Source organism: Microcaecilia unicolor, chromosome 8 (genome assembly GCF_901765095.1).
Source record: "Microcaecilia unicolor chromosome 8, aMicUni1.1, whole genome shotgun sequence".
Taxonomy (NCBI): Eukaryota; Metazoa; Chordata; class Amphibia; order Gymnophiona; family Siphonopidae; genus Microcaecilia; species Microcaecilia unicolor.
In genome coordinates, this window is record NC_044038.1 from 176,875,077 (window position 1) to 176,889,684 (window position 14,608).

Sequence of the window (14,608 nt, forward strand, 5' to 3'; positions counted from 1 at the left end):
GTAACATTCAGCTGGTGAGGTCACAAATGTAAAGGTTTACTAGAGGTGGGTCTCAGCTCCAGAGTTTCCTAGAAATGCAGGAAAGGTTGTGTCAGGAGCAGTGCAAGTGGCGACACATGGGAGTATCATAGGGAGCAGCATGCCAGATCCACTCACGAGACTTCAGAAGCTGACAAGAGTCCTTCCTGGTCCATCAGGCTACAGCCCTAATTGCCGCAAAATGGGATATTCTGGAAGCCGGTGTGAGAGTAGGTGAGGCTATGGGAAATTTATTCTCCTTGGCTCTGTAGGGAAAGGAAATACTGAGATCTCCCAAGGTCAACACCTTAGGCACAGTGGTAACTAACCACCATTCTGGACTAAGGTGGCACCACTCTCAAAGACATGCAGAATCGCAAGATTCGGACAGGCATTTGAGGTGGTGGTGTTAACCTTCAGAAGACAGACTGGTGGAATTGGAGATCTGGTGGGCAACAGCAGGGTGCTTTAGTTGTTGTAGGACCTCATTTGTATTGGAAATTTAGAACCTTCACTGTGCCTGAACTATTAGGGAACCTGATTCAATACCTGGTATTTATTTATTTATTTGTAACATTTGTATCCCACATTTTCCCACCCATTAGCAGGCTCAAAGTGGCTTACAAAATACCGTAAAGGCGAATGCCAAGTCCGGTAGGGGTAAACAAATATAGATTGAAATAGGGGTCAGGTAAGGTTAGGTTATAAGGTACAATAAGAGTCAACGATAATAAGGAATATATAATGTCCAATACGATCTAAGGTTATGTTGTGTTGCAGAGTTGAAGCATTTAAGTAGGGTCAGTGGGATAGGCCTTGCAAAACAGGTAAGTCTTTAATGATCTCCTGTAGTTAAGATGGTCATAAACCGTTTTCACAGTCTTTGGTAGTGCATTCCACATTTGTATGCCTAAATAGGAGAAATTGGATGCATAGGTTGTTACTTGTATCTTCAGAGAACTAATGGCCAATCCCTTTTTACACCCTTCTGGAGATAGGCAGGGTAATGAAACCTATGGGAAAAATGTTTCTCCCTCAACAGTGAATATGCAAGATTTGGGAGCAGATTTGGTCTGTCCAGATGAGGAAAGCCCCTCGGGTATGGGACTACAGGTAGATTTGTAGGTTTAGTGATCATAATGATTAAAAAGGTCCCAGGGCTCTTTTGCATATATAGATGCCTCAGAAGTCATTTTTAGACCACTGCTCTGGTGAGTTCAGCGTTATGGTACCAGGATTGCTTGGACTTCAGAGGAAGCCAGAGGAAAGACATTGACCTGACTTGAAACATCAGCCTGGTCAGTTGGGGAGCTCGTTGTCAGAATCAAATAGCTCAGGGGCACTGATTGGCATTGGAGGCTCCCTGGTCAATCAGTGGGTTGGAAAGAAAGGCTATTCATAAAAGTCTGAAGATTTTTGAGCAGGTGGTTCAAGGCAGAGCTGTCAGATTCTTCTGACAGTGCCATTGTGGTGGCTTATATCATCTTCCTGGGAGGCACAAAAAAGCATCACTAGTGTGGGAGATCTCTCTGTTGTGCAGGTGGGCCAAGGCTCATCTGAACTTTGACAGTGCATTATATCATATGGGTCCAAAACATTCAGGTGGATTTTCTCAGCAAGCACTCCCAGAATTGGGAGCTGTCAGAGAATGCCAGCTACCTCATGGATCTGAAGGCTGTGAAGCAAAATGTGAAGCCCCCCCCCCTTTTTTTTTCCCAGTTCAAGAAGGGATAGATACCTGTTGCAGCTGTGGCCCAGGGGAGGCCAGCACATATTTTCTTTATGGTCCCTGCTGGGCAGAGTCGTGCAGTGTTCCATTTTAGCCTCTTCGTACTGGTAGCTCCGTCTTGGCCCAGGAGGCCGTGTTATGTGACTTGATCAGATTAAAAGTTGGATAGGTCCTCAGGCTGCCTCGAGAGAGGGTCTTGGGATCCAGTGCTGATGGAAACTTGCCTCTTTGCTATCTTATGGCTTGACCTTTGAGAGTTTTCACCAGAAGTGAGGTTATGCACCAGTTGTAATCATAAAATCGCTGTAAGTGTGAAAAAAGGTCAACATTGTTGGCCTGTACTAGAATTTGGAGAGTATTTGAGGAGCGGGGAGTGAGGGTTCATGCCCATTCAGGTTTCATTACCCTGCCTATCTCCAGAAGGGTGTGAAAAAGAATTGGCCATTAGTTCTCTGAAGGTACAAGTAGCAAACCTTGCATGTTTTGAGGAGCAAACTCAAGGTGCTTCCTTGTCTTGCCACCCAGATATGGTCTGAAAGGGTTTATGCACTTTTGACTGCAGGTGCATCAGTTGGAACCTCAGGTCAGTTCTGGAGGCATTAAGTTCTTTTCTGTTCAAGTTCTTGCATAGATCATCTTAAGGACCTTACACTAAAATTGATATTCTTGGTGGGTGTTTGTTTTGTAAGAAGAATTCTCCGAGGACAAGCAGGCTGCTTGTTCTCACTGTTGGGGTGACGTCGACGGCAGCCCCAGAACCGGAATTCTCCCTAGCAACAAAGAGTTTGCTAGCCTCACGCTCCCGTGCGCATCGCGCATGCGCGACCGTCTTCCCGCCCGAAAGCAAGCGTGCTCCTCAGTCTTGTTTTTTTCCCGCGGCTCGGGACGCTGCTTCGCTGCTGTTCTCTGCCCCAGAGATCCCTCACTGCGGTTTTACGGACTTTCCGTGAGTTTTTCGCCGGTTTTTCGGCTCTTTTCGCTTTCCGCGATCATCTTTAAAAAACAACAAAAAAAAAGTTGAGTTTTTCCTTTATTTTCGTAGAACTTTGCTCCCGTAAGTTTTCTTTCTTTTTCTTCGGCGGCCATTTCGGGCTGCCCGTGCGGGACCCCTTTTTTCCTTTTTTTTTTTTTTTTTGGTGTCCTTTTCATTCGACACCATCGCGTTCGACCTCGCCGGCGTGATTTTTCCGCCCATGTCCACGAAGCCTACCAGCGGCTTTTAAAAGTGCACGTCGTGCAACCGGACAATCTCGCTCACTGACAGACAGGTTTCGTGTCTTCAGTGTTTGGGAGCTGGTCATCGTCCCAACGCCTGTACTTTGTGCCTCCAACTGAAAAAGAGGACTCAGGCGGTGAGATTGGCTCAGTGGAACATTTTGTTCGGAGCCTGGTCTGGTCCTTCGGTATCGACGGAGTCGGTGGTATCGAGGTCATCGCCGGTATCGATGTCGGTACCGGAGACTGCATCGACGTCCGTAGTGCAGGTAAGGGCTGTCCATAGGTCCCATGCTGGAGGCAATGAGCCATCGAGTGGGTCTCCACCTGCCTCGAGGACTCCTGTTCTACAGGCCCCCCAGATTCGACCTTCTTCGGACCCGGCCCTGAGGAGGCGTGTGGATTCCACGTCTTCCTCTTCGGTACCGAAGGGTACCTTTGGCGTGCTTTGAGTGAAGGCTAAGAAGCATCGCCATCGGTCACCTTCCCGCCACGGTACCGAGAGCTCGGGGACGCCAAGGACTTCAGCACCCGAAAAGCGCCGTCTGTTCCGGTACCGCAGGTGCTTGCGCCATCGGTACCGTTGAGGGAGGCAGCGGTTGGCTCGTTGCCCATGGTGAGGTCTCCGACCCCAGTACCGCTTGCGGCACCGGTATCGGCCACCACCCAGGTTGACTCCCCGCCGACATTGCTGGAGGAAGCTTCGACGCCTGTGGCTTGGCGGGGTCTTCCTCTCGACACCGCCACGAAGGACATCGTTCCTCGGCGTCGAGACGGGCCCGGCTTCGGACCGAGGTTCACCAACTCATGTCCGATACCGATGGAGAGGACTCGTGGGAAGCGGAGCAGGACACCAGGTATTTCTTGGATGAGGAGTCCTGTGATCTGCCTTCCGATCCTACTCCCTCACCTGAGAGCTTTCTCCCCCGGAGAGTCTTTCATTCTCTTCATTTGTCCGGGAAATGTCTACGGCCATTCCCTTCCCTGTGGAGGCGGGGGATGAGCCCAGGGCTGAGATGTTCGAGGTCTTGGACTATCCGTCTCCACCTAAGGAATCCACCACAGTTCCTCTTCATAATGTCCTAAGGCAGACTTTGTTGACGAACTGGGTGAAGCCATTAACTACTCCCCACATTCCCAAAAAAATTGAGTCCCAGTACCGAATCCACGGGGACTCAGAGTTAATGAAGACCCAATTGCCTCATGACTCTGGGGTGGTGGATTTGGCCCTTAAGAAGGCCAAGAGTTCTAGGGATTACGCCTTGGCGCCCCCTGGGCGTGAGTCTAGAACTATGGATTCTTTTGGGCGGAAGGCCTACCATTCTGCTATGCTCGTGTCCAAAATTCAGTCTTACCAGCTCTACACGAGCATTCACATGCGGAATAATGTGCGACAGTTGGCGGACTTGGTGGACAGGCTCCCTTCTGAGCAAGCCAAGCCTTTTCAGGAGGTGGTCAGGCAGCTGAAGGCGTGTCGTAAATTCCTGTCCAGGGGTGCTTACAATACTTTTGATGTTGCATCCAGGGTCGCTGCTCAAAGGTATAGTGATGCGCAGGCTCTCATGGTTGCGTGCCTCTGACCTAGACAGTAGAGTCCAGAAGCTAGTGGTGGATGTGCCTTGCTGGGGGAATAATATTTTTGGTGAGCAGGTCGAACAGGTGGTAGAACAGCTCCACCAGCGGGACACCGCATTCGACAAGCTGTCCCACCGGGCGCCTTCAGCATCTACCTTAACTGGTAGATGATTTTTTGGGGGAAAGAGGAATGTTTCCTATGCTTTTAATAAGCGCAGGTACAATCCATCTTCCCGACAGCCGGCTCAGGCTAAACCCCAGCGTGCTCATTCTCGTCAACAGCGTGCGCCTCAGCAGGCCCCTGCAGCTCCCCAGCAAAAGCAAGGGATGGGCTTTTGACTGGCTCCAGTTGAGCATAGCCGACATCAAAGTGTCCGTACCGGACGATCTGCCGGTCGGAGGGAGGGTAACATTTTTTCACCAAAGGTGGCCTCTCATAACCTCCGGCCAGTGGGTTCTTCAAATAGTCCGGCTAGGATACGCCCTCAATTTGATCTCAAAACCTCCAAATTGCCCACCGGGAGCTCAGTCCTTCAGCTTCCAACACAAGCAGGTACTTGCAGAGAAACTCTCCGCCCTTCTCAGCGCCAATGCGGTCGAGCCCGTTCCACCAGGGCAAGAAGGGCTGGGATTCTATTCCAGGTACTTCCTTGTGGAAAAGAAAACAGGGGGGGATGTGTCCCATCCTAGACCTAAGGGTCCTGAACAAATATCTGGTCCGAGAAAAGTTCAGGATGCTTTCCCTGGGCACCCTTCTTCCCATGATTCAAGAAAACGATTGGCTATGCTCTCTGGACTTAAAGGATGCTTATACTCACATTCCGATACTGCCAGCTCACAGACAGTATCTTCGATTCCATCTGGGAATGCGGCCTCTGCGCCCAGAGTATTCACAAAATGCCTGGCTGTCGTAGCGGCGGCTCTCCGCAGGCTGGGAGTGCACGTGTTCCCCTATCTCGATGATTGGCTGGTGAAGAACACCTCAGAAGCAGGAGCCCTTCAGTCAATGCGGATGACTATTCAACTCCTGCAGCTACTAGGGTTTGTGATAAATTATCCAAAGTCCCACCTTCTTCCAGTACAGAAACTAGAATTCATAGGAGCTCTGCTGGACTCTCAGACAGCTTGTGCCTACCTTCCAGAGACGAGAGCTGACAATCTCCTGGCTCTCGTCTCTCAGGTGCGGGCGTCTCAGCAGATCACAGCTCGGCAGATGTTGAGATTGGTAGGCCACATGGCCTCCACAGTTCATGTGACTCCCATGGCCTGTCTCCACATGAGATCAGCTCAATGGACCCTAGCTTCCCAGTGGTACCAAGCTGCCGGGAATGTAGAGGACGTCATCCACCTGTCCACGAGTTTTCTCGAATCCCTACATTGGTGGATAATTCGATCCAATTTAACCCTGGGACGTCCTTTTCAAATTCCTCAGCCACAAAAAGTGCTGACTACGGATGCGTCTCTCCTGGGGTGGGGAGCTCATGTCGATGGACTTCACACCCAAGGATATTGGTCCCTCCAGGAAAGACGATTTCAGATCAATCTTCTGGAGTTACGAGCGGTCTAGAACGCTCTAAAGGCTTTCCGGGATCGGCTGTCCTATCAAATTATCCAAATTCAGACAGACAACCAGGTTGCCATGTATTACATCAACAAGCAGGGGGGCACAGGATCTCGCCCTGTGTGTCAGGAAGCCGTCAGAATGTGGCTTTGGGCTCACCGGAATGGCGTGTTTCTTCAGGCCACGTATCTGGCAGGCGTAAACAACAGTCTGGCCGACAGGTTGAGCAGGATAATGCAACCTCACGAGTGGTCTCTCAACTCGGGAGTAGTACGCAAGATCTTCCAAGCGTGGGGCACCCCCTAGGTAGATCTTTTTGCCACTCAGATCAATCACAAGGTCCCTCAATTCTGTTCCAGACTTCAGGCCCATGGCAGACTAGCGTCGGATGCCTTCCTCCTTCATTGGGGGGAGGGCCTCCTGTATGCGTATCCTCCCATACCTTTGGTGGGGAAGACTTTATTGAAACTCAAGCGAGATTGCAGAACCATGATTTTGATTGCGCCTTTCTGGCCCCGGCAGATTTGGTTCCCTCTTCTTCTGGAGCTGTCCTCCGGAGAACCGTGGAGATTGGAGTGTTTTCCAACCCTCATCACTCAGAACGAGGGGGCGCTTCTGCATCCCAACCTTCAGTCCCTGGCTCTCACGGCCTGGATGTTGAGAGCATAGACTTTCCCTCCTTGGGTCTTTCAGAGGGTGTCTGCTGAATCTTACTTGCTTCCAGAAAAGATTCCACTAAAAAGAGTTACTTCTTTTTATGGAGGAGGTTTACCATTTGGTGTGACAGCAAGGCCCTAGATCCTCATTCTTGTCCTACACAGACCCTGCTTGAGTACCTTCTACACTTGTCTGAGTCTGGTCTCAAGACCAACTCTGTAAGGGTTCATCTTAGTGCGATTAGTGCATACCATTACCGTGTGGAAGGTAAGCCGATCTCAGGACAGCCTTTAGTTGTTCGCTTCATGAGAGGTTTGCTTTTGTCAAAGCCCCTCATCAAACCTCCTACAGTGTCATGGGATCTCAATGTCGTTCTCACCCAGCTGATGAAATCTTCTTTTGAGCCACTGGATTCTTGCCATCTGAAGTACTTGACCTGGAAGGTCATTTTCTTGGTGGGGGTTACTTCAGCTCGCAGAGTCAGTGAGCTTCAAGCCTTGGTAGCTCATGCTCCTTATAACAAGTTTCACAATAACAGAGTAGTCCTCCACACTCTAAGTTCTTGCCGAAGGTGGTGTCTGAGTTCCATCTGAACCAGTCAGTTGTCTTGCCAACATTCTTTCCCCGTCCTCATACCTGCCCTGCTGAACGTCAACTGCATACATTGGACTGCAAGAGAGCATTGGCCTTCTTTCTGGCGTGGACACAGCCCCACAGACAGTCCGCCCAAATGTTTGTTTCTTTTGATCCCAACAAGAGGGGAGTAGCTGTGGGGAAACGCACCATATTCAATTGGCTAGCAGATTGCATTTCCTTCACTTATGCCCAGGCTGGGCTGACTCTTGAGGGTCATGTCACGGCTCATAATGTTCGAGCCATGGCTGCGTCAGTGGCCCACTTGAAGTCAGCCACTATTGAGGAGATTTGCAAAGCTGCGACGTGGTCATCTGTCCACACATTCACATCTCATTACTGCCTACAGCAGGATACCCGACGCGACAGTCGGTTTGGGCAGTCTGTGCTGCAGAATCTGTTTCGGGTTTAGAATCCAACTCCTCCCCCCTTGGCCCATTTTTGTTCTGTTCCCGGCTGCACTCTCAGTTAGTTGGATAAGTTAGGGCAATCTCAGTTATGTCATCGCTGTTGCGAGGCCCAATTGACCAGTGCTTGTTGTTTTGAGTGAGCCTGGGGGCTAGGGATATCCTATCAGTGAGAACAAGCAGCCTGCTTGTCCTCGGAGAAAATGAAAGCTACATACCTGTAGAAGGTATTCTCGGAGGACAGCAGGCTGGTTGTTCTCACAATCCCGCCCACCTCCCCTTAGGAGTTGTGTCTTCTCTTTCTTTGCTTTTTACTGGACTGAGGAGCACGCTCGCGTTCGTGCGGGAAGACGGTCGCGCATGCGCGATGAGCACGGGAGCGCGAGGCAATCAAACTCTTTGTTGCTAGGGAGAATTCCGGTTCTGGGGCTGCCGTCGACGTCACCCCATCAGTGAGAACAATCAGCTTGCTGTCCTCAGAGAATACCTTCTACAGGTATGTAGCTTTCGCTTTATCTTGTAGGGATCCTTTTTTGAAACTTACTAAAGCAGGAGTGTCATTTCAAAGAGTACCCTCTTTATGATCTAAACTAGTATCATCCTTTCACTTCTACCAGCTGATTTTCTTGCCCTACTTTCAAAGGGTGGATTTTGCTGTAGTGTTTTGGACCTTGCATCACCTAGATGTGAGTAGTACACTAATGATCTGTTCAGAGATTACCACTGGATTTTGAAAGTCTGACAAGTTGTTTGTCCTCATCAAGGAAAGGAGAAGAGGCAACCAAGTTGACAATTGCGTGGTGGCTTAAGCAGATGGTTGTGTCAGCTTATTCTTAAGGGATTTGTGGTTTCAGAGGGCCTGAGGGCTGATGGATACTGTTTGGTCTCATAGGTCTGTAGGGCTGCTACTTGGTGGTACTTGGATTCCTTTGTGAAGTACCAGTTCTAAGTACAGTTCTCAGCTAGGGGATTCTCCCCTCTCTCTGTCTATATGATAAACTAGCCGTTGAGCCCGTAAATACGGGCTTGTATAGGACGGGGGGGGGGGGGGTTGAAAGGCCCCTTCTCCTCGCCGCTGCAAGGCCCCCCCCGCCGCCGAGCTCGCCGCTGCCCCACCGAGGTCACCGCTACGCCCCCCCCCCCCCCCCCCGGAGTCACTGGCACCCCTCCACCTGGGTTGGGCCCTCGTTTCGCTATTGAAACAGCGCAGGAACGCAGCACACAGCTCAGATGAGCTGCCGTCCTTCTTCTCTGCCTGTGTCGGGACACAGGCAGGGAAGGAAGGCCGACGGCAGCTCAGCTGAGCTGTGTGCTGCGTTGATGCTGTTTCTATAGCGGAGCGAGAGCCCGGCCCGGGTGGAGGGTGGGTGGCGGCGGCGACTTCGGGTGGGGGGAGTGGTGGCGGCGACCTGGGGGGGGGGGAAGCGGTAGCGACAGCGGTTTCGTCCCTCCCCTTGCGCAGTAGAGACCCTCTCTGTCCTGCCCCCGTCATCACGTATTGACGCGGGGGCGGGACAGAGAGGGTCTTTACTGCACATTTGCAAGTGAGTTTGGTCACTCGTCGTTTATATGTTTGATTTGGGAGGATCCACTTGCTTTGGTATGAAATATTGAAGAGGCACAGGCTGCATGGGTAGCTTATAGGTCTGAGCTCACAACTTTTCAACTTTTGTTCTTCTTCTCAATCTGCTGGTTGAGGAGAAAATCTATATGTTTGGACTGGTCTGGTAGGACCCAAGAGAAGAAAATTAGGAGGTAAGACCAAATTTCTCCTTTCACCTAGGGCATTATTTTGAGGTGAAGGAGGGGTATATGTAGAATATACAGATAGAAAACATGACTTGTATAATATTTGGTCCAATTTACAACAAATGTGACACTTTTTTTCCTTTTTCTTTTTAACAGCATCTACTACACAAGAGCAGAGTCCAGCTTCTTCTGTTTCTGTTTCAGTTCCAGTATCTTCAGTTAGTGTTTCAACATCTGCCCCTATGGCCAGTACTGTACAAACTGTTCCCCAGCCAATTTCCCAGACTCTGTCTCATGCAGTTCCTCAGCCAGCTACAACAATTCCAGCTTTTCCACCAGTAATGGTACCTCCATTTCGTGTCCCTCTTCCTGGCATGCCTATTCCACTTCCTGGTAAGTGAGCCAGCTGCTCATGTGGTCAATGTATTTATGCTTGTGTCCATTTCTTGGTTAAAATATGCGGACTATTCCTCTATAGTTTGGGGCTAGCAAATAGCATTTGCAAATTGTATAAAATAATAAAAAAAATACCTACTTCATTTTTATGTCTGGATAGTGCAGTGTTTGGAAGGCTTCCGAAAAAAGCGCACATAATACAGACTGGAAAAGACTTTTTTTTGTTGGGCAGGCTTAGGCATACTCATATACCTTGAAGGATAATTGCAAATGCTTAACTATGGTTTAACTCCTAATGCTTTGATCATATTTCTCCTGTACTGTTAGAATTTCATTCACTGGCTACCAGCTGAGTCCTGAGTAACATCCACAATATTAATTTTGTTGTCATATACCTTTTCCTTTATGCTCCACTATTTTGGTATGGAAGTCTGAGTAATATTTAGCTTGCTAGTAAATACCTTGTTTTGTAGTAGTTCTCAGAGCATACCCAGCAAATCAGGTTTTTAGGATACCACAATGAATATGTATGAGATAGATTTGCATGCACTGCCTCTTCAGAATGTAGATCTTTCTCATGCATGTTCATTGTGTGTATTCTGAAAACCAAACTGGTTGGGTGTGCTCCAAGAACCGTATTGAGAAGCATACTTTAGTTAGGCTTTTAGTAATCTAATGACTAATAATTTGTATGATGTTTTGTAGACAGTGCATGATTTTTTTTGTTAATATTTTGTACTGTGTTGCTGTATATTATCCTTTGATAATACTCTTACTTATTTTTTTGTGCTCCTATGGGTGTGTTACTAAAGTGTGTTAAACTGTGAAGTGTGAATTAGGATGCGTTAACTGTTATCGCAGAAGCACTCTAACAGCTAACACAGTGGCATCATGGTTTGCATGCATTAATTCACATGTTAACAGCATATTGAGTTGGCGGCAGAAACTAGGTAGGTTATGCATGAAAGGGTCTGGACTGTATAAAGTGGTGCATGCTAACTTTCCTTTGTGCAGTTAGCACGGCTTCTTAGCAGCTCCTCAATAGGAGGTGCTAAGTGCAGTCGTACTAATTCCAACCAAGTTCTTTGTGTGCTAATGCACATGTCCATGCATTAATTCCACTTATGTATTTCTACTGTTAGGGTGCAAAACTTAACACACTTTAGTAAAAGACCTCCTATGATTTTTGGTTTCTTTTTTATTTGGTGCCATAAGTACAAAAATGTTGCCATACTGGGACAGACCGAAGGTGCATCAAGCCCAGTATTCTGTTTCCAACAGTACACTACATTTTATGCTGCTTGTCCTAGAAATAAGCAGTGGATTTTCCTAAGTCTATTTTAATATTGGCTTATGGACTTTTCTTTTAGGAAGCTGTCCATATCTTTTTAAACCCCGCTAAGCAAACTGCTTTTACCACATTCTCTGGCAACGAATTCCAGAGTTTAATTACACGTTGAATGAAGATATATTTTCTCCGATTCATTTTAAATTTACTACTTTGTAACTTCATTGTGTGCCCCATAGTCCTAGTATTTTTAGAAAGAGTAAACGAGCAATTCACATCCACCTGTTCCACTCCACTCATTTTATATACCTCTGTCATATTTCCCCTCAGCCATCTTTTCTCTAAGCTGAAGAGCCCTAGCCAATTCAGCCTTTCCTCATAGGGAAGTCGTCCCATCCCCTTTATCTTTTCATCGCCCTTCTCTGTACCTTTTCTAATTCCACCTTATCTTTTTTGAGATGCGATGACCAGAATTGCACACAGTGTTCAAGGTGCGGTCTCATCATGAAGCGATACAAAGGCATTATAACATCATCATTTTTATTTTCCATTCCTTTCCTAGTAATACCTAACATTCTGTTTGCTTTATTTGCTGCCGCAGCACACTGAGCAGAGGGTTTCAAAGTATCATCAGTGATGATTCCTAGATCTTTTTCCTGGTTGGTGATTCCTAACGTGGAACCTTGTATCAAGTAGCTGTAGTTTGGGTTCCTCTTTCCCGCATGCATCACTTCGCACTTGCTCAGATTAAACATCATTTGCCGTTTGGATGCCCGGTCTCGTAAGGTCGTCTTGCAATTTTTCATAGTTTTCTTGCGATTTAACAACTTTGAATAACTTTGTGTCGTTGGCAAATTTAATTACCTCACTGTTATTCCCATATCTAGATCACTTATAAATATGTTAAAAGCAGCAATCCCAACACAGACCCCGGCAGAACCCCACTATCTACCCTTCTCCATTGAGAATACTGACCATTTAACTCTACTCTCTGTTTTCTATCCTTTAACTGGTTTTTAATCCACAATAGAACACACTACCTCCTATCCCATGACATTCCAATTTCCTCTGTAGTCTTTCATGAGGTACTTTGTCAAATGCCTTTTGAAAATCCAGATAACACAGTATTGACCTGCTCACCTTTATACACATGTTTGTTCACTCCTTCAAAGAAATGTAGTAGATGGATGAGGCAAGATTTCCCTTCACTAAATCCATGTTGTTTTTGTCTCAATAATCCATGCTTTTGAATATGTTCTGTAATTTTGTTCATTGTAATAGTCTCTACCATTTTGCGCAGCACTGATGTCAGGCTCACCAGTCTGTAATTTCCTGGATCACCTCTGAAACCCTTTTAAAAAATTGGTGTTACATTGGCCACCCTCCAATCTTCCGGTATCATGCTTGATTTTAAAGATAGATTACATATTAGTAACAATAGTTCTGCAAGTTCATTTTTCAATTCTATCTATACTCTGGGATGTATACCGTCTGGTCCTGGTGATTTGCTACTCTTTAATTTGTCAAATTGCCCCATTACATCTTCCAGGATTGCAGAGAATTTGATTCAGTTTCTCTAACTTGTCAACATTGAATACCATTTCTGGCACCAGTATCTCTCCCACATCTTCCTTGGTGAAGACCAAAGCAAAAAAAAAATTTCATTTAATCTCTCCACTATGGCCTTGTCTTCCCTGGCAGCCCCTTTTGCCCTCGGTCATCTAGCGGTACAACCGATTCTTTTGCTGGCTTCTTGCTTTTAATATACCTAAAAAAATTATTAGTATGCATTTTTGCCTCCAACGCAATCTTCTTTTTAAAGTCTCTCTTTTGCCTTCCTTATCAGCGATTTGCATTTGACTTCCCATTCTGTTATTTTCAGTTGGATCCTTCTTCCAGTCCAGCAGTTCCAGATCTTTGCCTTTCCTCCAGTAGCACTGGGGTAGAATACAGAATTATCTGGTTAGTGGCGATTTATTTAGCATCACTATCTGGATACCTCTGTGCAGAAAACTGAGTTGTCCAGATAGTTTATCTGGATAGCGGAGCTAAATATTGCCATTATCCAGATAACTTTGGTGGGATATTCAGCACTGCTATATGGAGAATGGTGGGTGCTGAATATCTGTTGGCATTTAAATGAAATGCTCTCCACAGAGTTTTTTTTTTTAAATATTGACCTTTTTGAAATCCTTCTGCAGTAGGTCCTTTAAATTGATACATTCCCCACAGTCCTGAATGCTGAAACTTGTTCAAGGGAGAAGCTTTTAAAACAACAGTTTGTGGAAAGAATCTTAAAATCTGGTGGTCAGTTTTCAGCCAGCATCATTTAGCATTTTGATGACTGCCACTGGGGTGCCCAGAAATTCAGTGCTGGGCTTGTCTAGAATCCAGCATTGAATTTCAGGTTTTTCGGAGCTGGCTAAACCATATCCAGTTAAGCGCATTCTCCGAGGACAAGCAGGCTGCTTGTTCTCACTAATGGGTCGACATCCAAGGTGTCCCCCACCTTCGAGAACAATCAGCCTGCTGTCCTCGGAGAACACCTGCTACAGGTAAGTATCTTTGCTTTATTCAGCACGTAATCAACTATGGGGCACCGAATAAAGATAATACTAACTTTTATATGGTCCTGTTTAATTTTTGATCTTAGCTGTTTAAGAGGTAAATATCTGCAATTAACCGGGTAAGTGCTGACTTCACCCCTGGAATACCCTCAAAATAGCTGGTTTTGCTTTAGGTGTTAACCAGTCATTTTTAACAGCATTAACTGGCTAAGTGCTGCTGAAACTGACTGGTTAGCCCTGAACAAGTGATTTAATTGGCCAGGAGCCATTTCTAGCTGGTTAAGTTGCTTTGCATATCGACCTCCTGGTTTATCGTAAGGAAGATCATCAAGAATAATCTGCCCAGGTTTTTCTCACTGATGCATAGTATGACCTGTGATGTAGACTAGGGCTGATGTGTCTGTCCTTTAGTCAGTGATGCATTCCTTTTCATTCAACCAGTATAAAAAAAAAAAAAAAACCCCAAAAACCTTCCCATCTTATTACCCTGATTTTACTCTTACTCTTGTGTGTTTATATACCAGTAATATTTCCACATATTATTTGTGTGGGTCGCTAAGCATATCTTCATCTAATTTTGTTTCATTTTAATCCAGATTAGACTAGTCCAGAGCATATGTGTTATGCCTATCAGCCAGCAGGTGGAGATAGAAACCAATGAGTTGTGAGCTCTGCACTATAAAAGGCAACATGCTGCACAGCTCATCAGTATTTTCTGTCTCCAGCAGATGTTAATGAGCATTCCGTGTGTCTCTGGATTGGGCTGGTGAGGCAGCTCTTGGGCCCAGTTGGAGAACTGATTGAACTTTGCTA

The 14,608-nt window shown here is 46.7% G+C and overlaps 1 protein-coding gene across 1 annotated transcript in view; it reads left to right on the plus strand.

Moving 5' to 3' along the window:
• The window catches only part of TCERG1 (transcription elongation regulator 1), a 161,292-nt gene that overhangs the window by 43,146 nt on the left and 103,538 nt on the right, over positions 1-14,608 (plus strand). Inside the window, 1 exon segment of the mRNA XM_030212887.1 lies at positions 9,701-9,937. Coding sequence (XP_030068747.1) covers positions 9,701-9,937 — 237 coding nt within the window.